We start from the raw sequence: 22,245 nt of genomic DNA on the forward strand, positions 1-22,245 counted from the left end.
TTTATTTTAAACACATTTAGAATCAGCTATAAATCAGTCGATAGATTACAACACAACTAATGGAAAAAATAAACGTTTTATAGCTACTTTCTGAAAAGGGTCTGTTTTTTTATATTTAGGATTTAAATTGTAGAATGATGAATCCATTGGATTCTAATGCATTTCTATATCTGTATGTGCTAGATCTCTCCAAAGCAGAGACTCAGGCTTTGAATAACTATGGCAGTGGGGAGGATGAGAACGAACTGGAGGAAATGGAGGAGTTTGAAGCCGGACCTGTCGAGGTTCAGACGTCACTACAGGCCTCAGACAGCTCAGCAGAACAGCCCCAGGTGAGTCGTCTGGGTTTAACCATGTTTAAATCACTGTACACTTGGTTGATGTAGTTGAGTTAATTGTAATATTAATACGTTATTTGCAAAAAAATATAAAACAACAGGCAAAAGCTCAGTTTTTATGTTTTTGGGTCCACATTTTTGATAATATGAGCCCACAAATAACTGTACATTTTGACATTATTCCAGTGCAATGGACTTTTACCAAATGCAGCGGCTGCTCAGGAGTCCAGATCAGACCAGGAGAGCACAGAAAGCAATGAGGGTGCGTTTCTATCAACTTCCTAATTCTACATATATTTTCTTCATAATCATACCCGTAATTATCCTCCCCTTATTTCTTACTCTGCAGGTAAAAGCACTAAGTCTGAGTCCATAGAGGTGATGGACTCTCCAGAAGAGGACAGGGAGCTGGGAAGTTCTGATAGGAAGAGGAAGGAGAATTCTCCTGAACTTCCTGCTGCTGCTGCTGCTGCTGCTGCTGCTGCTGCTGCATCCTCAGACCCTGAAGCCTCTTCAGCACAGGACACTCATCAGGACTCCACCACCCCCAGCCCTCAGACTGACTCCCCTGTTATGGTTAATGCTGATGTATGTCTATTTCTACATTTACATTTATAAAATGCAGAAAATAAGATAAAGATAAAAAATATGATCATTGTAAAAATAAAACCAGGTCATTTAACGTAAAAAAAAGCTGTCAGAAGATGTCAGTGCTTAAACTTATTTTTTTTTCTAATGGTCTGGTCTTATTGCATGAGCATTTTGTGAGTTAGTACAGATGCCAAACACACTTTTTAATGTAAAGCGATTTAAATGAGCTTGTTTCGAACACAGGAGGTCGGTTCTGGAAACACCAGTCAGAAGTCTGATGAGGAAGACTTTGTTAAGGTTGAAGACCTCCCTCTACAGCTGTCGGTAATGTGTGAGGTAAGTCATAATTATTATTTTTATTATTATGGTTTAATTTTATTTGAAGATCTGTTAATTTTTATGTGTTCTTACGTTTTGTGTGTCTTTGTGTGTGATCAGGAGGAGCTGCGTAAACGGATCACAGCTGAACAGAGAAACAATAACCTGTCTTCAGAGATTCTGAATGGGGCGGCAGATGGAATGACTGGACTTGTGGGCAGTGCACATGCTCTTAAAGAGCCTGGTAACTTTTTATTTATTTTTTACCCATCTACATTTGAGAAGGCAGGGCCCAGACTAACTCTACACAATTCTACATGGGTTCTGAGAGCTAGCACTGTATATGCAAGGAACTTGGCAATATAATGCATACCACAATACAGGGGTTACAATTGGAATATAATGCAGTATATTGTGATATAGTATGCAAGGCTATAATTTACAATAAAAAGTACACATTAAGTTTACTTTATTTTCAGTTACAACACTCCTCTTTGGTGAGTGGGGCTTAAACACACCACAAAATGAAATACCGAAAACCATTCTTTACACACAAGCCAATAAAAAAAACAAAACTTATTTTTAATCAGTAAAAAAACAAAAATCTAATAGCTGTTTTATAATCTAGGGATGGAACAGTCAGTGTTTGGGGCCAATACGGATCGCCAACTTGTCTTTCAGCTTGATTTGCTGGCTCACATAAACCTTTCTAAGCAAACTGGACAATGCATCATAGTCCAATGCTTCTGTTATCTCTCAATATTAAATGCACTTTACTACCGGTATTTGGAATAAACCGTATTTAAAATAAACTCTGAAAGAGTGTAAATGGTCATTCAGGAGCCGTTGTTTAGATAAGTGTTGGTGTTCTGATACTTACTCTTCTGGTCAGGTTCTGTATCAGGTTAGTGCTGTTAAATAAATGTCTTGGCTCTGATTGCTCCACAAGGCACGTTTGTTTTACACATTCTACAACTGTGTGCATTTCAGTAGATACAGTTAAATAAAACAAGTAATGCTTCACATGGAATGAGCTGTTGCATAATAACTGATGCAAATAACTAATGATCAATGAAAGGGTTGGGTTAAGGATTTGGGCTCAAATTAGTGTTAGGTTTAATAAATCCATGTTTAATATAATTTAATATATGTTTAAGTTTAATATAAAAGCAATTTACCTTTATCTTTTAAATTGAAGTCAGTCCTCTTATGTCTGTACTCTTTTGGAAAGTACTTTGTTTATACTGTCAGGTTTGTTTTGAGTTCATCTAATTATTTTTTTGTTTTCCTGTTTTTCTGCAGAAACTATTGGAGCCCAGAGTGCATGAAAACGGCTTTTTTAGCGGCACGTCCTTACGGCGACACTACAGAAGCATCATCTTTACTCTTAATAAAAGTTATTTAATTCCTCAAGAATTCTTGGAAAGCAAGTTCAACCTATGCCTTTGCCAATGTAGAGCATTGTTGCCTTTCAGTGACGTTAATCCAAGCTTCTTTTAACGGTTCACGTGACGGGGCTCTCCGTGCGTATCAGTTGGTTTTACGTTGAATGTTTTAAGAGCGGTTTTAGAGACCGTTTTTGAAATGGGGTGAGTTTCACTCTGTTTATGTAGTTTAACGCTGAGCTCTCATTTTTCCTTCTTCTCTTAAAGCCGAGCCTCACACTGGAAACTCCTCTAATCTCTATGGCGGTTCCTGTCACGTTTACTTTTTAGCTTCGCTCATTTTGTCTTTTCTTTCCTAGTTTTATTTTTGTTTCGTTCAACTCTGTGCCTGGCTCAAAGGCCACACAACCTCCTCTTTATGCACTTTTACCCCGTGAAACCGATTACAAACATCAGGGCTTAAGGCCAGATAGACATTTAGACTCTGATTCAATTCGCACTTAGTTAATTCAAGCTAAAAAAATAAATAAATAATACATAAAAAGTCTGGTGAAATGAAATGGCCTCTGACCGTGAGCTGCAAGCTGGTTTTGGAGAAGAATCGTGAGCGCTGACCTCCGCTTCTTTCTCTCTCTCTTCTATTTTTGGCCTTAATACACTCTTTTTCTCTTCCTTTTTATGTTGTTCTTCTTCTTTTTTTAAAGTTAGCCTTTTTCAGTGCTTTGGGTTCTCTCACCCAGTTCTGTTTGGTTTGTTTTTCTTTTAATGTGAATGTGATTCTCACATGTTTATGTTGAAGTTTTAAGAAAATGAATAAAATGTGGATTTTTACCTCTTCCCTCTGAAGCTTGTGCCGAATGTATTTTATTTACACTAGTACTAGTGCTGTTACATATTTACTATGTGCTGTTCCTAACAGTATGGGTTTGACATGGTATAAATGAAGTTACACTTAAATATCACCTTTCTAGACACCCAAGGATGCTTTACAATCATGTGCACTACTCTCAACCGTAAATGACTGTCCTCCTGGAGGACTGCAACTGTAATTGATAAAGGTCAGATTGCCAAATCTACTGGACATACAGTCATAAACACGTCCATACACAGGGGAATTTAGAGTATGCAATTTAGATGTTCATATTTTTGGTCAGTAGGAGGAAGGTTTCGTTTCTGAAAGGAAACCACGCACAGGCAAATGAAGAACATGGACACACCATCCAGATAGGGAGTTGAACCAAAGACCTCAGCACTAGAAGTTGAAAGTGCTAAACACCATAGATATGCCAACATGCACTCTTAAAATGTTCTAAATGGAGGATAGTGGGTATTTTTGAATAAGCTTAACTTAATCACTTATATCTATACTATGTATACTTCATATTTGAAAACTAGTTATCATTAGTAATTAGTAAACAATTAAGACACTTCTGATCCGATGTAGATGTCCAGGGTTTGTGGATGAATATTTTTAATAGATTGAAAAATATAAATATACAGCTCAAAAAAAAGAGACCATTTAAAATGAGTTTCTTTAATTTTACCAAATAACAAAAACCTCTGGAATATAATCAAGAGGAAGATGGATGATCACAAGCTATCAAACCAAACTGAACTGCTTAAATGTTTGCACCAGGAGTAAAGGTATACAGTTATCCAAAAGCAGTGTGTAAGACTGGTGGAGGAAAAACATGCCAAGATGCATAAAAACTGTGATTAACAACCAGGGTTATTCCACCAATTATTGATTTTTGAAATCTTTAAAACTTTATAAATATGAACTAGTTTTTAGAACTGTTCATTTTACTCAAACATAAACCTAAAAATATCAAAATCAGAGAAACTGATTCAGAAACTGAAGTGTTCTCATGTTTTTTCTAGAGATGTATATATAGATTGGGTATTAGCTATTAGCTCTATTTGATCCACAGTGTCCAGAGCACCATTACCAGACTATATAAACTGTTCTGCTAATTGCACACATGATAGAACAGCAGATATTAATCAGAGTTGTGAACTGCTTTATTCACACAGTCAGTAACTTGTCTGTAGTGCTTTAAAGGGACTGGGGGCTGAATGGTCCTGTAGTCACTGAATAAATCTGTCCAGAATATGTTATTACATAAACTGCTACTAATTAAAGTGATTTCACTTGGTATTAATCAGCAGCTCATCTTATCTAAGCTGAGGGGCTGTATAATTTATACAAACACTAAGAATCAGTATTGAATCAGATTGGCATCAGCTGATTCTCAGGATTAAGAGACTGTTCAGATTAGGGGAGGGCAAAATATCTTGATCTGAACATGTTTTTTTAAAGATACAGTGATTCCTCAAGGGGTTCAAAGGTTTAAAGTAATTTTGAATTAAATAAAAAGTAAAGAAAAGCTTCATCTGTAATGTTACGCCTTTGGAAAACTGTTGTCTTGCCTGTAACCTTGATACGTTTTACACTTTGTTTCTTTAATTTTGTCCACATGCTTGACAACCACAGCTCAGAGATTCACACAGCCACCAGTAAGTGAAGACCTCAGCTATTTTTTTTTCATTTAGCTGAAGTAAAGGCTTTCACACAGGAAGTGGCTGTACACTACAGAATGAAAGTGTCGCCATAGCAAGAAGCAAGTTTGTGAGTTTTTTTTTTTTTTTTTAAGTAAAAACAAAGCTACAGTTGCCTTTAAAATGTATTTTTTTCTTTATATGACTCAAAGTTTTGGTAGCACCAAAAACTATGCTACAGTGTGTAAACCAGATTGCTTAGTCACTTCGGCACGGTGGCGCGGTGGGTAGCACTTCCGCCTCACAGCAAGGCGGCCTGGGTTCGATTCCCGGCTGGGGCGACCCGGGTCTTTCTGTGTGGAGTTTGCACGTCCTCCCCGTGTCTGCGTGGGTTTCCTCCGGGTTCTCCGGTTTCCTCCCACAGTCCAAAGACGGCACGTTCAGGCTAATTGGAACTTGATTGAAATTGCCCCTTAGGTGTGAGTGTGTGAGTGTGTGTCTGTGTGTCTGTCTGTGTCTGTCTGCCTTGCGATGGCTTAGATCGTAGAACCTTGTGATTAGACAGTACCTTTCCTGCCGCGAAATAGCCGACGAGCTGATGTGGCGTTAAACTCGATTACCCAACCCAACCCACTTCTGCACAATAATTGAGCAAGCCAGATTGTACTTCCTCTTATCCTCTTTCTACGCAGTTTAGAACTTTTCAGGAAATTAGGCTCAGTTCAAGAACTGAAGAGAATACGTAGCCTCTGGAAGCACTGGAAGGAGCAATCAGAATCAAGGCTTTAGAGGAGAGTCAATGGAAAGTTTAAGCACAACTAAGCACAGAGGTAAGATTTCTTGTTTGTTCTTCCTCATAATGCACGTATTAACAAAAAAAAAAAAAACACGCTTAAAGAAGTTCAATGTTGTAATGTAATGGATTTAAATGTGTGTGAATATAATGATATATACATCTCTGGAAGATATGAAGAGACCACTTCAGTTTCTGAATCAGTTTCTCTAATTTTGCTACTCATGGGTATGTGATTAAATATATCTCAAAGTACAAGAAAAATGGATTTTAGCAGAGGGAGACCTTTAAGAAATAGTTTTCTCTACTGTCCAGGGAAGAGTAAATTTTCTACTAGATTTTGAAGCTTTGATCATGTACAAATTAATGGATGCAATTTAATATAACTTTATTTTGACCCATTGGTTGTACCTCATGGAGTGTACTGCATGTGTCTCTTGTTTGTGTCACTGCAGAAATGGGAGCCTATAGACTTTACAGGTTGGGATTCCTGGGTTTGGGAGTGATGTGCATTTTGCAAGCCTCGCTAAATGTCACCCTGCGCCTCTTCGGTAAGGCAAAACCCATGACCTCTTAAATACTTTAATATTTACTATGTTTTTTGCACTATAAGGCGCACTGGATTATAAGGCGCATGATTTAAAAGTCAAATGAGTGCTGGACGTTAATTTACACAGCTTTCTCTCCTGGAACCTGTTTATTTGGGTGAATAAAGCACTTCCGTTTTTTTTTTTTGTTTTTTTGTTTTTTTTTACAGTAAGGTTTCCGTAAACGCTAGCCAGACAGAGCTATATTGAGAAGCCTGAGCGGATTGTTTTAACACGGTAAACAGGAAGGCTACAGTCCGATAATTCTCACCTCTGAACAGTGAAAGAGCTAACTAGCGCTTAGTGTGATTAGTGGGCAATGCTAATGCTGCTCCAGCAGTGCTAGCCGGGGTTAGCAGCAGGCTACAATACGATAAGAGCTAGCTACTAGCACTTAGCATGAAAAATACAGTTAAACAATTTACATTGTTTTCTTTGATATGTGATTTACTTTTTATGATACAAAACAATGGCATTGGTAATTTGCAATTAGATTTTATAATTGAAAAGATCACAGGTTTCTGTTAAGGATCTCTAATTTATTGGCACAAAGCATTAAATTTAAAAGTTTTAATAGCACAGATAAGTTGCATTTTCATTCAAATAAGGTAATAATAACTTTGTTGATTCACGCATTCAAAGCATAATGCTTTTCTATGATCAATAATATCATTGCTCGCACTTAAGCAAAGCTACCATCCCCTTTTATGGTGATAATCATTTGCAGCATTTTAATTTAGGCTGTTGTTTGTCAGTTCCATTTTCAGCCTCAGTCTCTGGGTCATTGTGCTTCTGTCAAACTTCACACCTCCGCTAAAGAGGCCTCAGTATGCGACGACGTAACACATGCAGTCCTTAGGGTCATCTAAGACTTAAGTAAAGAGCAGACACTTAAAATACCATCATAAAAAAAGATAATCAACCACAAACATATCAAAAGAGAGAGCTGGTCACATGGCCTTTAAGGTGTGAAAACGCCCTTAGCCTGTATCAGCAACAACCCGTGAAGTATAGCGATTGATTACCCTGTGTAAAACAAGAAGCTGATTGGATTACATGTCCTTGTCCTCATATTGTCTTCAAAACATCACTATAAAATGCAGTGAAGACAAGCAAAAACAGAACAGAACAAGCAAACCAAGATAATAATAATAATTTATATAAATCAACATTTATGTAATATTCCTATTGAATTCAAATCCTCATTCAAATGGTAATAAAACACCTAATATTGCAATACACTTTGTTTATGTTTGAAATGTTATGTGTAATACTGTTTGTTCTGTTATAAATATCCCAAAATATGTCTTCAGGTACTGCTTTATACACAGCTCTGGAAAAAAATGAAGAGAGCACTTCAGTTTCTGAATCAGTTTCTCTGATTTTGCTATTTATAGGTTTATGTTTGAGTAAAATTAACATTCTTGTTTTATTCTATAAACTACGGAAAACATTTCTTCCAAATTCCAAATAAAAATATTGTCATTTAGAGCATTTATTTACAGAAAATGAGAAATGGCTGAAATAACAAAAAAGATGCAGAGCTTTCAGAACTCAAATAATGCAAAGAAAACAAGTTCATATTCATAAAGTTTTAAGAGTTCAGAAATCAATATTCGGTGGAATAACCCTGGTTTTTAATCACGTTTTTTATGCATCTTGGCATTATGTTCTCTCCCACCAGTCCTCTTGATTATGATTAATTTGGTAAAATCAAGGAAACTCATCATTTTAAGTGGTCTCTTATTTTTTTTCCAGAGCTGTTTATATAGGTCTATATGTGAAATATTTTTGTCATCTATCAATGCTGCCTAAAAACGTTCCTCTTCAGCCAACAGTGCACAGCACAGTGCCAATCTCACAAGTGAAGAAGACCGACTCCAGGCCAGTCTCAGAAGCCTGACTGAAGAGAAAGCACAGTTACAGCTCAAGTACGAGCAGCTGCTAAAGGAACTAGACCAGTCGTATACAGAGACCCAAATCTGCAACAACAATCTGCAAAGAAAAGCAGAGACAGGTACGCTAAAGAAGACCTTCACATTTATACTTGAGGCATAAGGATGATAATTTAATCCAGACCTTTTATTTTGAGTCATAATCAACAGGTAAGAGAATGTAGAGTGAGGAATTAGGAATGGTGCCCAAGAACTCTCTTTGGTGTTGAGTCGTGTGTTTGCCAGACGAAGAATCAAACCAGTTCATATTCATAGTCACAAGTTTTAAGAATTCAGAAATCAATATTTGGTGGAATAACCCTGGTGGTTTTTAATCACAGTTTTTATGCATCTTAGCATCATGTTCTCCTCCACCAGTCTTACACACTGCTTTTGGACAAGTTTATGCTACTCCTGGTGTTTTCAGCCTATGAAGCTCTGCCCAAATATTTGCTCCTCAGCCACCAGTCTCATCAGTCACCTGACCCCAGAGAAAGTGCAGTTACAGACGAGAAATGAGCAGCTGCAGAAAGAATTGGACCAGACACGTGCACAGTTGCAGAACTACAAGAACAGCCTGCAAAGAAAAGCAGAGATAGGTATACTAAAAAGACATTTGCATTTATAGCAAATGTGTGACACCTTTTTCTAGAGTGACGTTTGTGTAATATCTGTTACAATATTGGGAAAATTCATGAAGCTGAGAACCCTAGTCTGACACATTTAGCGTAACATTATGTACTGGATCTTTTGGTTTTACCTTTAAAATTGCTTGCCATCAGCTGCCGGAGCCCTGAGAGAGCACAGTTGGCCTTGATTTCTGGGTAGATGGCTCTCTTTTCCATCGTCACTCCAAAGGATGATGTCGATCAGAACGAGACGTCTGTGAGCTGATGTATCAGAACCTTCACTGACTTCACATGTATCAGAGGAGGCGTGTGCTAGTCTTCACCCTCCTGGTGTGTTGGGGCATCACTAGTGATAGGGGGAGTCCTAATGAGTGGATTGTCTGACTTGGTAATTAGGAAGAAAATGGGATAAAATTGATGCTCCACTGACTGTAAAATGGAGAATGGTGTCTCCATCATTCCCACTCCAGACTGGAATGCTGCTACTGCACTCTTAAACTTTGGTAAAGCTGCCTGTGACCTTCTGACAGAACTTTCAGTGTTAAATCCTGTAAATATCACAGGATAATATTCAGTTCACATATATATATTTTTTTACTTTAAATATCACTTTCACTGAGTATTTCTCAGCTTGTCAACAAATGCATGGTACATTGTTGTTGTTGTTTTATATTTTTATTATGTAAACTTAGATATTAGAAGAAGTTGTCATATGGTAAATAGAATAAAAAGCTGATCAAATCATAATAATGATCCTATTTATAATGCAGTCATTGTGTGCAATGTTAAGTCAAGTTAAAAATTTCAATGATGATTTATAAGTGTTTTATTAATCTTTTAATGACCATTTAACTTTTTTTTCAATGATGAAACTACAAACCTGAGATTTGTGTCTTTGGTACCATCAGTAGAGAAGACGTGTCCGGCTGGGTGGAGGAGGAGAGGCAGCAGAATGTACTTCATCAGCAAAGGAACCAATAGCTGGAGCCAGAGCCGAGAGGACTGCAGAGAGAGAGGATCAGACCTGGTGATCATTAACAGCTCAGATGAACAGGTGAGCTTGAGGCTGAAATTTTTGCCCGTTCTTCTTTGCAAAGTAGCTCAAATTAACTAATTTGGGGTTGGATGGAGAGCATCTGTGAACAGATGCTGTTTGAGATTTAGCTCAGGACTGTATGTTTAAGGTCATCACCTCTACCATGTTTAACTCTAATATTGTCCTGTATTTAGCTCCATCCTTCTTCCCATCCTGTTCTCTGATCCTTTTCCTGTTTCTCTGTCGCTGCTGAAGAAAAGCAGGGTATCAGAGTAAGGTGGCCTGAATACAAATCCAGATTTTTATTTATTAAACATTTATTATAAACTTGCGTAATATTATTTCACTTCCCAATTAATGTACTGTGTGTTGACCTATCACATAAAAAAACTCACATTATTTTTGTGAGTTACTTTTGTGCATTTAATGTGGAAAAATACATTTTCATGGCACTTTAGACTTACCACGTACAGACTAACTTTGGATTTCAGTGATTTTCTGTGTACTTTTCCTATGAGAACCAATGCAAAAATTAATGACTCTGGAAATTTAATTATGCATCAGTCCCTTGGATTACTTTTTTTTTTTTTTAAATTGAAAGCAGTAGTTTTCCTAAGTGGTCTGGTTGGTATGTTGAATGTTATTGCTCTCTACATTATGATAGTGTTTCAAACAAAACATACTCAGAAACATATAATTTCACAGACAGCAATTTATTTTTTATCTTTTACCTGCATTAAAAAAGTACTCGCACACATGTTGTGTGTTATACACTTTCTCACCAGCGAGGTCTCCTTTATATAAAGATTATTTTATATACAGCTCTGGAAAAAAAAATAAGAGACTTAAAAATAATGAGTTTCTTTTAAAACCTCTAGAATTACTCATTAAATGATTACTTATTTATTTTACTTATTTGTGTTTATTGTCAATGTTGAAAATTCATTGATTCGTCTAGCCATGATATAAATAGACTTTCCCCTAGAGACCCAATAGTAAAATGAGTGTGGAATTGGATATTCTGTATTTCAGAGATTCATACAAGCGCTGGGGATGCAGGTGTGGATTGGGCTGAGTGAGATCAGTTCCAGGTGGACCTGGGTGGACGGGAGCTCACTGAACTCTGGGTAAGTGCTGATGGTGCCAGTAGTGCAGACTGTAAGAACTAGAGCTGGTTATCACCACTGATTTGAGGAATCGAATCGATTTGATTTGATTCAATGACGATTCATTAAGGAATATTTCAGTTATAATTGTAGGTTTTGTTCAGATATAAAAGAGATTTAGTAAAATTTGTAGCTACAAACATTATTTTCAAGATTTAAGGCTCATATAAACTAAAGTGGGTGTGTTTAGGGCTGTAGCCCTGGAAGACCATGTCAGGCGACACCTCTGATGTGAAGGTACTGCAAGTGTAATTTTAACACAAATGGCAACAGTTTGCACTCACTATGTTTGGGTAGAGTTCACCTCATATTTTGAGTAAATTTGAACAGCTGAGATACACAAAAAAAATAACATTTAGTACTTAGAATTTTACTCAGAATATACTACTTTCCTATTGGCTTTTTGCATCATTGATTTGCATAAAGGGTGTGTCCCCCAAACTTCACTCACCATTAGTGTGCAGTCTTGCCCAATAGGTATACCTCTGGGTAAAAAAATAAATAAATAAAAAATTAAATAAATAAATAAATAAATTAAAAATAAATAAATAAATAAATAAAAATAAAAAATAAGGTGTCGTCTTCCCTAACATTTGTGAGTATTTCACTCAAAACATGCTTCTGTCCTGTTGCTCAGAACCTGTGTCTTTCTTATTGGCTTTTTGCGTCATTTATTTGCAAAAAGGGTGTGTCCCCTAAAACTCCACTCACCATTAGTGTGTAGTCTTGTCCATTAGAGCTACTTCTGGGTAAAACTAAATGAATAAATATGTAAAACAATAAGGTGAAGTATTGCTTTATGTTCCTCAGTATTTTACTGTAAACTTGCTTTTTTTTTGCTGGCTTTTTGCATCGTTTGCATAAAGTGTGTGTCCTTCAAACTTCAGTAAAAAAAAAATATATATATATATATATATATATATATATATATATGTGTGTGTGTGTTAATGTTTTCTTTAACATTTCTTAGTGTTTTACTCAGAACATGCTTCTTTCCAATAGATGTTTGTATAATTTATTTGGTGAAAGGCTGTGTCCCCTTAGCTCTAGTCATTGTTAGTGTATAGTATTGCCCAATAGGGCTACCTTTGAGTAAAAAAAAAAAAAAAAAAAAAAACTAACATTCTCTCAGAAGTCAGTTCTGTGAGTGTGCTTTGTTACTGTAAACTGTAAATGGTAAGTGAAAGCTAATTAATAAAAGTCTTGCCTTTTACAGTAATAAGTGTAGATTTCTAGGAAATGGATGAAGATCGCTAAGATGCTGTTGTTTTTGGGACTAAATCTAGTTCTTTATTAAATTTCCTGTATGCTAAATATGTACAGCTTTTCTTGAAACAGTCCATGCCCAAATTCTTCTGAAACGAGAAAATTTCAGACTTGTGTTTACCTTTTTTTACACTGTTTTTTTTTTTTGTTCCATTTTTTCTGTTTGTTAACCCTGCAGGTACTGGAGGACTGGCGAGCCGAATGAATATCGGAGTGGGGAGGACTGCGCTGAGAGTAAACCGGACGACGACTTTCTGAACACCTGGAATGATGAGCGGTGCCACGTCTCTCTGAACTGGGTCTGTGAACGAGAGGCCTGTTAAAACCCACATACAGGATTTTCGTAAATCCCAGAGTTAAAGTTCAGTAAAGGAGTCCTACTTGTGGAAGAGACCAAAAAAATACTGATGTATCAATACCAATATAACATGCATAGTTGTTTAAATGTTATGCAAACACAGTGTGACGACATATTTTGCAACATTTTTCTGAATTAAGACATTATTTCACATATTTTACTCTAATTTTACTCTGAATTCTCCATATAGTTGATTACTCAATTAGTTGTTTAAATGTTAAAATTAATTATACTTTATTTATTAACCCTGTGAAACATCTTTTACAGCGTACAATCTCGATATGAAAAAGAAAAAAATCTGATTTTATGTGGTTTCTGGCTGTACAGACAATAAAAAAATTATCTGGATACAATCTAGATATGACAAAAAATCTGATTTGGGCTGGCTGTCTGAACATAGCCAAAGAGTTTCGAAAGCCCTATCTGTTCAGTAGCTCCTCCATTTCCACTCACTGTTGTGTTTACTTGGATCTCCATGGAAGTGTGCAACCAAAGTGTAATTATGGTGCGTGGCAGTGGACAAATCGCTATTTTATTAAATACGAGGAGACGAAACTCAGAGATGTAAATCTGGACGGGACTAAAATTACCAGAGGACCACGGAGTTCAGCACAAAACAGTAGATAATTCAGCCTGTAATTTTATTAGAGGACGTCTGAGAAAAACATGGTCTTTCTGGACGGGAATAAAATCACAGAGGACCCTCTTATAAAAGAGAAAATTACCCCAGAACCCCCTGAGAAACTAATCCCATCCAGATAGAGCTTAATAGATATTTTTGTTTCTCTCACTAAAGTTTACTTCTAGAAACCATAGCATGGGTTTATCAACCCAATGCTGTGTAAATATAGATGGCCTTGATTGGCTGTTCTCTATTTGATCTCTTTCTGATGCAGTCCAGGTTAAACCCCTCTTCTAACATGAGCATGAATGCCTGGATAAATATCTGTTGGGTTTTTATAACATCATAAAAACAACAACATTGGGGAGAAAAGATTCCTTTCTTAAACATGAAAAATTCCACAGAATTTCTACTATACAAAATCCTATATAAGGCAAAAAAATGACTGAAGGAGTAGGATCTATCCTGAGTGTGAAGTGTAGAGTGTAGAAGAAGAGTTCTATCAGTAGAGCTGAGAAACTAAGACTATACTTTCAGGGATCATTTCTATAGTTTATAACTTGGAAAGTTGTTCTGAAAGTGTTACGTCTCTCTATCCACGATGACGAGTCCTGATACTTCTTTCTGAGCGTGAATCTGATGGAGAGTGATGAGTAAAATCATCTGTTCTTTATCATTGATGAACGTTCCTACTGTGTTTCACAGTCTGGAGGAAAGAAGTATGATCAGAGTGGTTATTAAGCTCTTTGTTTGTGTTTATAAAAGAATATTTTCTTATGCCAGTGTTTAAAAACTCCAGCAGCACAGCTGTATCTGATCCTCTCAATTATACCAACACAACACACTCTACTAACACACCTCACACACCACCATACCAGTGTTACTCACTGCAGTGCTGAGAATAAATGACCCACCATTTGAATATCTGCTCTGCTGTGTTTTTCTCTCCTGTGGGGTTCTGACTATAGAAAAAATGAAGAGTGAAGAGGAGAATAATAAAACTATTAATAAAGTAAACAGAGAAACAGATACAGAACTAAAGTCTGTAATTATAGAAAATATCCAAAGTGTTCTTATACACTCAGTGAAGCTGCAAACATTTTAAATGCATGTAGAAACACGAAATATGTATAACATATACATATATATATATGTGTGTAACATATATATAAAAGAATAAAAAAACACTCTGGAAATGATTTTTAGTTTGTTTTTAGTATCTTTCTTTCTACTGTTTGTATGTAACCACTCTGCTCATACTTCTTTCCTCCAGACTGTGAAACACAGTAGGAACGTTCATCAATGATAAAGAACAGATGATTTTACTCATCACTCTCCATCAGATTCACGCTCAGAAAGAAGTATCAGGACTCTTCATCGTGGATAGAGAGACGTAACACTTTCAGAACAACTTTCCAAGTTATAAACTATAGAAATGATCCCTGAAAGTATAGTCTTAATTTCTCAGCTCTACTGATAGAACTCTTCTTCTACACGCTACACTTCACACTCAGGATAGATCCTCCTCCTTCAGCTCTGAGATCACCAATACAACACATCTGAATATATGTATAAAACATATTTAATGTACCTAACGGACTGGACCACATTTTGGAGTATATTAAACATATACCAATTAAAGGGGCACTAAACCCCTGATTTTAGCTGACTCCACCCTCAGATCAAATTTGAAAAAGGAGTAGTTTGGGAGGGACACTGGGTGATGTATGGGTTTAGGGAAAGGGCAGGAGAGCAAGCTGATTGGCTGAGCTGCAGCAACAGCAGCAGCAGTGTGCCTCTGACAGCAGTGAAACACAGATGGTTGAACATCTTTTAAATTAAGATTCAATATTGACATAAAACAATGTATACTGTCACCCATACAAAACAAACAATGCTATCAAAAACAAAGAAAACAATAAACTTATTAATCAATCTTTCATTTTGACTGTTTTATATCTAACCACTCTGCTCATACTTCTTCCCTCCAGACTGTGAAACACAGAAGGAACGTTCATCAATGATAAAGAACAGATGATTTTACTCATCACTCTCCATCAGATTCACGCTCAGAAAGAAATATCTCGACTCGTCATCGTGGATAGAGAGACGTAACACTTTCAGAACAACTTTCCAAGTTATAAACTATAGAAATGATCCCTGAAAGTATAGTCTTAATTTCTCAGCTCTACTGATAGAACTCTTCTTCTACACACTACACTTCACACTCAGGATAGATCCTCCTCCTTCAGCTCTGAGATCAGCTGACCTGAAGAGGAGAACGCCACTGAAAACAGCTAAAAAATTAATTAAAAAAAAATCCACTTTTTTATTATCAAGTGTAAAGTCAGTGCAGTGTTGTTTTCCAAATCTTACAGCACTTCATGCTTCCCTCTGCTACTGATAACTTTTATGAAGATGTGGATTTCATTTTCCAGCAGGACAGGAAAACTATCAATTGGTCTTATATAATATTCACATTTTCTGAGACAATGATTTTCGAGTTTTCATTGGCTGTATGTCATAATCATCAACAATAGAAGAAATAAACTCTTAAAATAGATCACTCACATATAAAACATATATATATATATAATATATGAGTTTCACATTGTGAACTGAATTACTTGATTTACTAATGATATTCACATTTTTTTTATATGTATGTTTCAATCAACATTTGTTTGCATGAAAAATTCCCTTACACATTTATGAAGATGTATTTCTTGTAAACATTGAACAGTACTCGCAAGATTTGGGATACATTATATTTATTAGTGCAAGGCCGTGCAAATGTAACAACTGCGAGAAAAAAAAAAAAAAGATAAATTAAATGATTGATATCATTGTACTTCATAACCCACCATAAACACACAGACAAAACTAAACAAGCAAAAACAGGAAATAAGTACAGTTCTTTGGATTTGTAACAGAGGAATGCATACTTCATAATGTAGTTCTCCTTCACACAGCTAACCGGTTAGCACAATGATGCTAAAGTAGTGCTACTACACTTCTAGATTATAAAGAAGCTACAAGGAATGTTCAAACTCAAAAACGTTCTAACTAGGAGTAACCAAAACTGAGCATGGCTAACAAGGTTAAATATATGAGCATACAGGTTAAATATAAGCATTAATGAAAAGCATTAGTGTTGAGCTATATTTGCTCATATAATGAGGCATCTGTGTTAAGCAATATATATATAAGTTGTGAACAAAAGTAAACATCATATTGAACTACTTTCTTTTAACTTTGAAAGCTTTTTTTCTTAGCAACTAATTGTGCGTCGTTCATTCATTATCCACCTTTAAATCTTTAAATATTTGATCCAGCAGCTTTTTAGATATATGTATATATATGTATATATATGTATATATATATATATATGTTGTCCTTCCTTCAGTCCTACAATTGTGCCCCGTTTAATTATACATTGTTCTGAAATGAAATTCACATATAAATATGTATATATGCATATATAGTGTTTTTGAATGTAACAGTAAATAAAAGTGCACCAAAGTGCACCATGTGTAGTATTGTTAACTAGGGGTGTAACAATGCATTGTTGCACGATGCATCACAATAGAAAAAATTCTGTTCATGAAATGTTATGCAGTTGCATTGTCTGAACACCAGAAGTCACAATCACACTAGTGCAGGCCAAAGATCCAGTGGGCGTAAGCTAAGAGCGGAGGATAGGTCAGTTACTTTATTAGAGCCAAGCCAAAAGGAACAATAGTTTTCCAATAATGTATTTAATGTATATTAATTGATTTTTTTATATTTTCTTTGTGACTGTCTGCTTAGATAATGATACCTTAACTTTGAATTGCTTAAATAAACAAGTGACTAATTGAGAAATTAAACATGACAGTAATCTGTTTAAATGAATTTTTCACTGTTTTTACACTTTAAAAATAAAAAGGAAGAAAAAGTCTCCTTATCGTATTGTGAGAAAATCAAATTGTGAATCCAGAATCGTGAATTGTGAGCAGAGTGCATCGTTACACCCCTATCGTTAACAGCAGCAGCAGCAGGTGCAAAATTAACTGTTCCAGTGCACTTTAAACCCAGTTCACACTCATCTGATGTGATGAGATGCTTTTATGTTAATGGATGTTAGAAAAAAGGTCTTTAAATATTATTTATATAGAATATTTTAGCAGATCACCCACATCTATGCATTTAATCTGCATCATAGGAAAGCATAGGCACTGCAAAAAATATATATATATATTTTGTTTACTATAGTCTAATGCGCAACTCCTATAAATGTTTATCATGGCATTAGCCACTTGTGTAGGCTGTGTTGTAGACTGTGTTAATGCTCTTTATTAATGCTGATTTATTCAATCATCACTTCTTCAACAATCATTGTTTGCCAGTTTGAATTTCATTCATTTATTTATTTATTTTTTTTTGTCTTAATCCAAACAATTCAATAACATAAAAATGGATCACATTAAAGTGATTTTTTTTCAGCAATTTCTGTTAATGTTGATGACAATGGCTTATGCAGCTAATAAAAACCTAAAACCCAAGTCACTGATCATCAGTAAATTTTACATTTCATTTAAAGTAAATCTAGGAGAGTCTAGCAGAGTCTGGAGGAAGAGTGGAGAGATCTAGTGTGAAGTTTCCACCAATCAGTGATGGTTTGTAGAGTCATGCTGATCATCTGCTGGTGTTGATCCACTGTGTTCTATATATATATATATATATCAAGTCCAAAATCAGCACAGCATCTACCAGAACATTTTAGAGCACTTTAAAAGTACGGAAATTTAATTTAATTACGTAAATAAATGAAATAAATAAACTTTCTAGGCCTTTTTTTAGATGCACCTCTATAGCCAAGCTTTCGCTTAACAATTAGCATTGATGTTGTTGCTGTAAATTGCTGTCATATCTCATTAAATGAGTGTGAACAGGACTTCTGATGCACTGGATAAATAAAGGGTTGGTTTTCCAGACAGGGATTAAGCCTAGTTAGTCGAATGGAGATTTATAATTCAGGCATAATCCCTGCCCAATAATCCAACCCATAGAAAAGCAATGAACTGCATAATGTTGAGTACAACTGGAATTATGAGTGTTCTGTAAGATTTTTTTGCAGATTACTGACCATCAATAGTGCAAATTCCAGCCAGACAATTTCAATCCAGTCTCAGTGGAAGCATTATTATGTAAAGGAAGGAAGAAAAAAAAGGAAAGTGAGGAAAGTCATGCAAGGCTTTGCTGCTACATGCAGGACATAATGGAGGCTGGATTGAGGCGAATTGTTGCAGCTGGTTTCCTTCATGGACTTCAAAGGCACCCCTGAAGATAATTGTGATAACGATGAACACAATGATGATGATGATGATGATGACGATGATGATGAAGTTAGGTCACGTCGCTGAACCGCCTCCAGAGCTGACGGACGTGCTTCCCGGCCTCCGAGCGAACACAGGTAAAGAAAGGTCCACTGTTCACCTGGTGCACAACGGGAAGAGAGAACACGACTGTAAATCACTTAAGTGCCTTAAGTGTAAAGAAGAGAAAAAAAAAATGAATTCTTGTAATGAATGATTATCCATTAGATTATTCAGTTTAAAGTGGCAGATCATATCCTTTCGTTTCTAAACTGAACGCAGAAGCATTTCTAAGTGACACAATATTGTGATGCTCTGAAAAAAAAATAATAGAGCACTTAAAAATGATGAGTTTCTTTGATTTTACCAAATTGAAAACCTCTGGAATATAATCAAGAGGAAGATGGATGATCACAAGCTGATCATCAAACCACCAAACTGAACTGCTTGAATTTTTGAAGCAGAAGTAAAGCAGCATAAAGTGATCCAAAAGCAGTGTGTAAGACTGATGGAGGAGGAGAACATGATGCCAAGATGCATAAAAAAAACTGTGATTAAAAACCACCAGGGTTATTCCATCAAATATTGATTTCTGAACTCTTAAAACTTTATGAATATGAACTTGTTGTTTTCTTTGCATTATTTGAGTTCTGAAAGCTCTGCATCTTTTTTGTTATTTCAGCCATTTCTCATTTTCTGTAAATAAATGCTCTAAATGACTAAAATATTTTAATTTGGAATTTGGGAGAAATGTTGTCTGTAGTTTATAGAATAAAACAACAATGTTCATTTTACTCAAACATAAACCTATAAATAGCAAAATCACTTAGAGAGAGTTACTCTAGATGTACAGCGTATGTATGTGACACATAAATATTTGAATTTTATAACTGCGTTATCAACGCTTTTTATGAAGTGTTTATCCACATGATTAATTCATAGTGTATTAGTTTGCTCCCCCTATGAGAGGGCAAACAACAGTCACCAAACACAGATTGGCTTTGAAACTACATCTGTCTCAAATATATCGATCTGAATATTTTATATATATTTTGATCTGAATCAAATATATCATGTATATAAGTCTGATGTTTTGCAGAACTATACTTTAATTTAGAGTTGTGTGAGTTGAGTTCACAGTCAGTGAGAGGCATGCAGAGGTGCTTCTACTTATCTTCCAGCCAGTTCCTTCTTCAGACAGGACCTAAAGGAAGTGTGACGCTCTACAGCCTTATAGCCCTGCAGCCAGAGAGACGGTGAACAGCACAGAGAGAGAGAGAGGGTTACGGGACAGGAGAAGAGTGTGTGAATGGAGTTAGGGTAGTAGAAACACAGAGAGGAAATCAGGACGTTCATACAGGAAAAGGAAGCACAGCTTGTGAGGCAAAGCAGTTCAAGACAAGGGTTACAAAGTGCAATCCATGCTTCAATAAATAACACGTCATCATCCGAGCAGTCTGATACAGGGCATTAGTGTATGATGCAGTCATTTCAGGACATTACAGTCGTGTACATAGATGAGCCAAAACACGGTCAGAACGGTCAGTTTCCATAAGCCCTATCCAAACGGGATTAGTTTCTCAGGGGGACTCTTGACTCGCACGACATCGTGGGGTTCAGTAGCTCCTCCATTTCCACTGTCCATTTCGCTGTTGTGTTTTACATGCATCTCTGTGGAAACGTGCGCCCAAAGTTTAATTACGGTGCATGGCAGTGGACAAATAGCTATTTTATTAAAGGCGAGGAGACAAAACTCAGAGATGTGCGTCCGGACAGGACTAAAATTACCGGAGGACCACGAAAAGAGTTCAGAGAAAAACAGTAGATAATTCAGCCTGTAATTTTCTCAGAGGACGTCTGAGAAAAACACATACATGGTCGTTCCGGACGGGAATAAAATCACAGAGAATTAAAAACCCCCCATAAAAGAAATAATTACCCCAGAACCCCCTGAGAAACTAAACCCGGAAAGGGCTTTAGTGTCTCAGATCTTCTGCCCATTTCTCCACATCCAGCATATTGACCCTCAAGTCCAATCCTGAGTTTCATCACCTTACATTTAATAAAATAGCTATTTGTCCACTGCTGCGCACCGTAATTAAACTTTGGGTGCGTGTTTCCATGTTAAAAACACAACAGCGAGTGGAAATGGAGGAGCTACTGAACCCCGCGATGTCATGTGACTGAGAAAAAAGCCAAAAAATTCACTGATCCTCCTGTTTTTTAATTGCAGTCCGGTTGCAGGAGTTTTATCACCGTTTTATCATCGGCACTGTTGAATGTTGGCACTCTATGATTTAAAAGTATATCAGACATGATGGTTGTAATGGTCGTAATGTTTTGGCACGTCTATGTATATATACACAGTGTAGTGTTATTATAATATTAGTCAGTATACTGTAAATAGACAAGAACTAACAGACTCTTATATACAATAGCACCGTGCACCACTAGATGGTGGTATAGGTGTAATAACTGTACCATACAGGCATGATGACTAGACAGCTCTCTCTCTCTCTCTCTCTCAGTGTCTCTCACCCTGGATCCACGGTGCAGTCTATCCTTCATAATGCCGATAAACTCTTTGTAGCTCAGCTGATCATCGTGGTCGACGTCAAAGATTTTAAAGATGGTGTTCACCAGGTGCCGTGTGAGCTTCAGCCCCGTCGCCACATACACTGCTCTCCCAAACTCCTCTGATACACACACACACACACAAAAGTTGAAAAAAAGTACTTATACAAAGTATAACATAAGTTACAACCTAAAGCAATTATCTGATTATTTTCCACAGCACACTTTATTTAGAAAATGTAGGGAACGCTATCATTTAGACAACAGCACCAATAATACCTAATAGAACATAATCAATAATTAATTAGTCAATTTAGTAAACACCATCAGTTTTAACAAACTCGCGTTAACTGATTTACTGAAACACCAGATAATGTAATGTAAACTGGCTAATTTACTAAATGCTACAAGATTTATTACTATTGCATGTTAACTAACTCCCTCTACTACAACATTTGCTAAAGGGACAGTTGCCGAAAGAGAGCATTATCTTTAAATATAATTGCATTTAAATAAATACTGTATATTTCTAATATTATAATATTATTTGCACTATAAGGCGCACCGGAATATAAGGCACATTATCAATGAACGTCTATTTTCTGGTCTATTTTCATACATAAGGCGCAATAGGAAAACAAAACTATAATTCCTAAAAAAAAAAAAAGAAAAAACATTTTCTTTTGAAGTCAAACAAGCCCTGAAAATGATTAGATTCATCTACATTTCTCTCCTGAAAACTGTTTATTTGTGTGAGTAAAGCCCTTCTGTTTATTTACAGTAAGCTTAGAT

General features: G+C 36.1%; 3 protein-coding genes and 3 non-coding genes across 16 annotated transcripts in view; 3 read left to right on the forward strand and 3 right to left on the reverse strand.

Moving 5' to 3' along the window:
• The window catches only part of pcm1 (pericentriolar material 1), a 33,648-nt gene extending 30,170 nt beyond the window's left edge, over positions 1-3,478 (forward strand). For all 7 annotated transcript variants that reach the window (XM_022662285.2, XM_022662284.2, XM_022662290.2 and 4 more), the window contains 6 exons: positions 184-332; positions 525-600; positions 688-926; positions 1,173-1,265; positions 1,368-1,491; positions 2,550-3,478. In XM_022662285.2, coding sequence (XP_022518006.2) covers positions 184-332; positions 525-600; positions 688-926; positions 1,173-1,265; positions 1,368-1,491; positions 2,550-2,575 — 707 coding nt within the window. In that variant the 3' untranslated portion in view covers positions 2,576-3,478. The remainder of the gene's footprint in view (positions 1-183; positions 333-524; positions 601-687; positions 927-1,172; positions 1,266-1,367; positions 1,492-2,549) is intronic.
• A 2,905-nt stretch (positions 3,479-6,383) lies between these two features.
• On the forward strand, positions 6,384-15,462 carry LOC111188508 (CD209 antigen-like protein C). Its single transcript, XM_049472213.1, has 6 exons — positions 6,384-6,475; positions 8,343-8,528; positions 8,907-9,044; positions 9,983-10,128; positions 11,143-11,237; positions 12,721-15,462. Exons 1-6 carry the CDS (start codon positions 6,430-6,432, stop codon positions 12,863-12,865), a joined length of 756 nt encoding a protein of 251 aa, XP_049328170.1. The 5' UTR covers positions 6,384-6,429; the 3' UTR covers positions 12,866-15,462.
• LOC125787881 (small nucleolar RNA U3) lies at positions 14,044-14,257 on the forward strand. Its single transcript, XR_007429587.1, has one exon. It is a non-coding gene; the product is annotated as a small nucleolar RNA U3 (small nucleolar RNA).
• On the reverse strand, positions 14,767-14,980 carry LOC125787897 (small nucleolar RNA U3). The gene has a single exon (XR_007429601.1). It is a non-coding gene; the product is annotated as a small nucleolar RNA U3 (small nucleolar RNA).
• A 22-nt stretch (positions 15,463-15,484) lies between the features above and the next one.
• Positions 15,485-15,698, reverse strand: LOC125787899 (small nucleolar RNA U3). The gene has a single exon (XR_007429603.1). It is a non-coding gene; the product is annotated as a small nucleolar RNA U3 (small nucleolar RNA).
• Positions 15,699-16,276: 578 nt separating this feature from the next.
• micu3a (mitochondrial calcium uptake family, member 3a) overlaps positions 16,277-22,245 on the reverse strand; it is a 45,097-nt gene continuing 39,128 nt past the window's right edge. For 4 of the 5 annotated variants that reach the window (XM_049472218.1, XM_049472217.1, XM_049472216.1 and 1 more), the window contains 2 exons: positions 21,418-21,575; positions 16,277-19,000 (listed from right to left, as the gene is read on the reverse strand). In XM_049472218.1, the coding sequence (XP_049328175.1) occupies positions 18,911-19,000; positions 21,418-21,575 (248 nt within the window). In that variant the 3' untranslated portion in view covers positions 16,277-18,910. Of the gene's footprint in view, positions 19,004-20,053; positions 20,119-21,417; positions 21,576-22,245 lie in introns of all 5 variants that reach the window. The other variant, XM_049472215.1, reaches the window with a different exon arrangement.

Source organism: Astyanax mexicanus, chromosome 25, assembly GCF_023375975.1.
Source record: "Astyanax mexicanus isolate ESR-SI-001 chromosome 25, AstMex3_surface, whole genome shotgun sequence".
In the NCBI taxonomy this organism is placed as follows: domain Eukaryota; kingdom Metazoa; phylum Chordata; class Actinopteri; order Characiformes; family Acestrorhamphidae; genus Astyanax; species Astyanax mexicanus.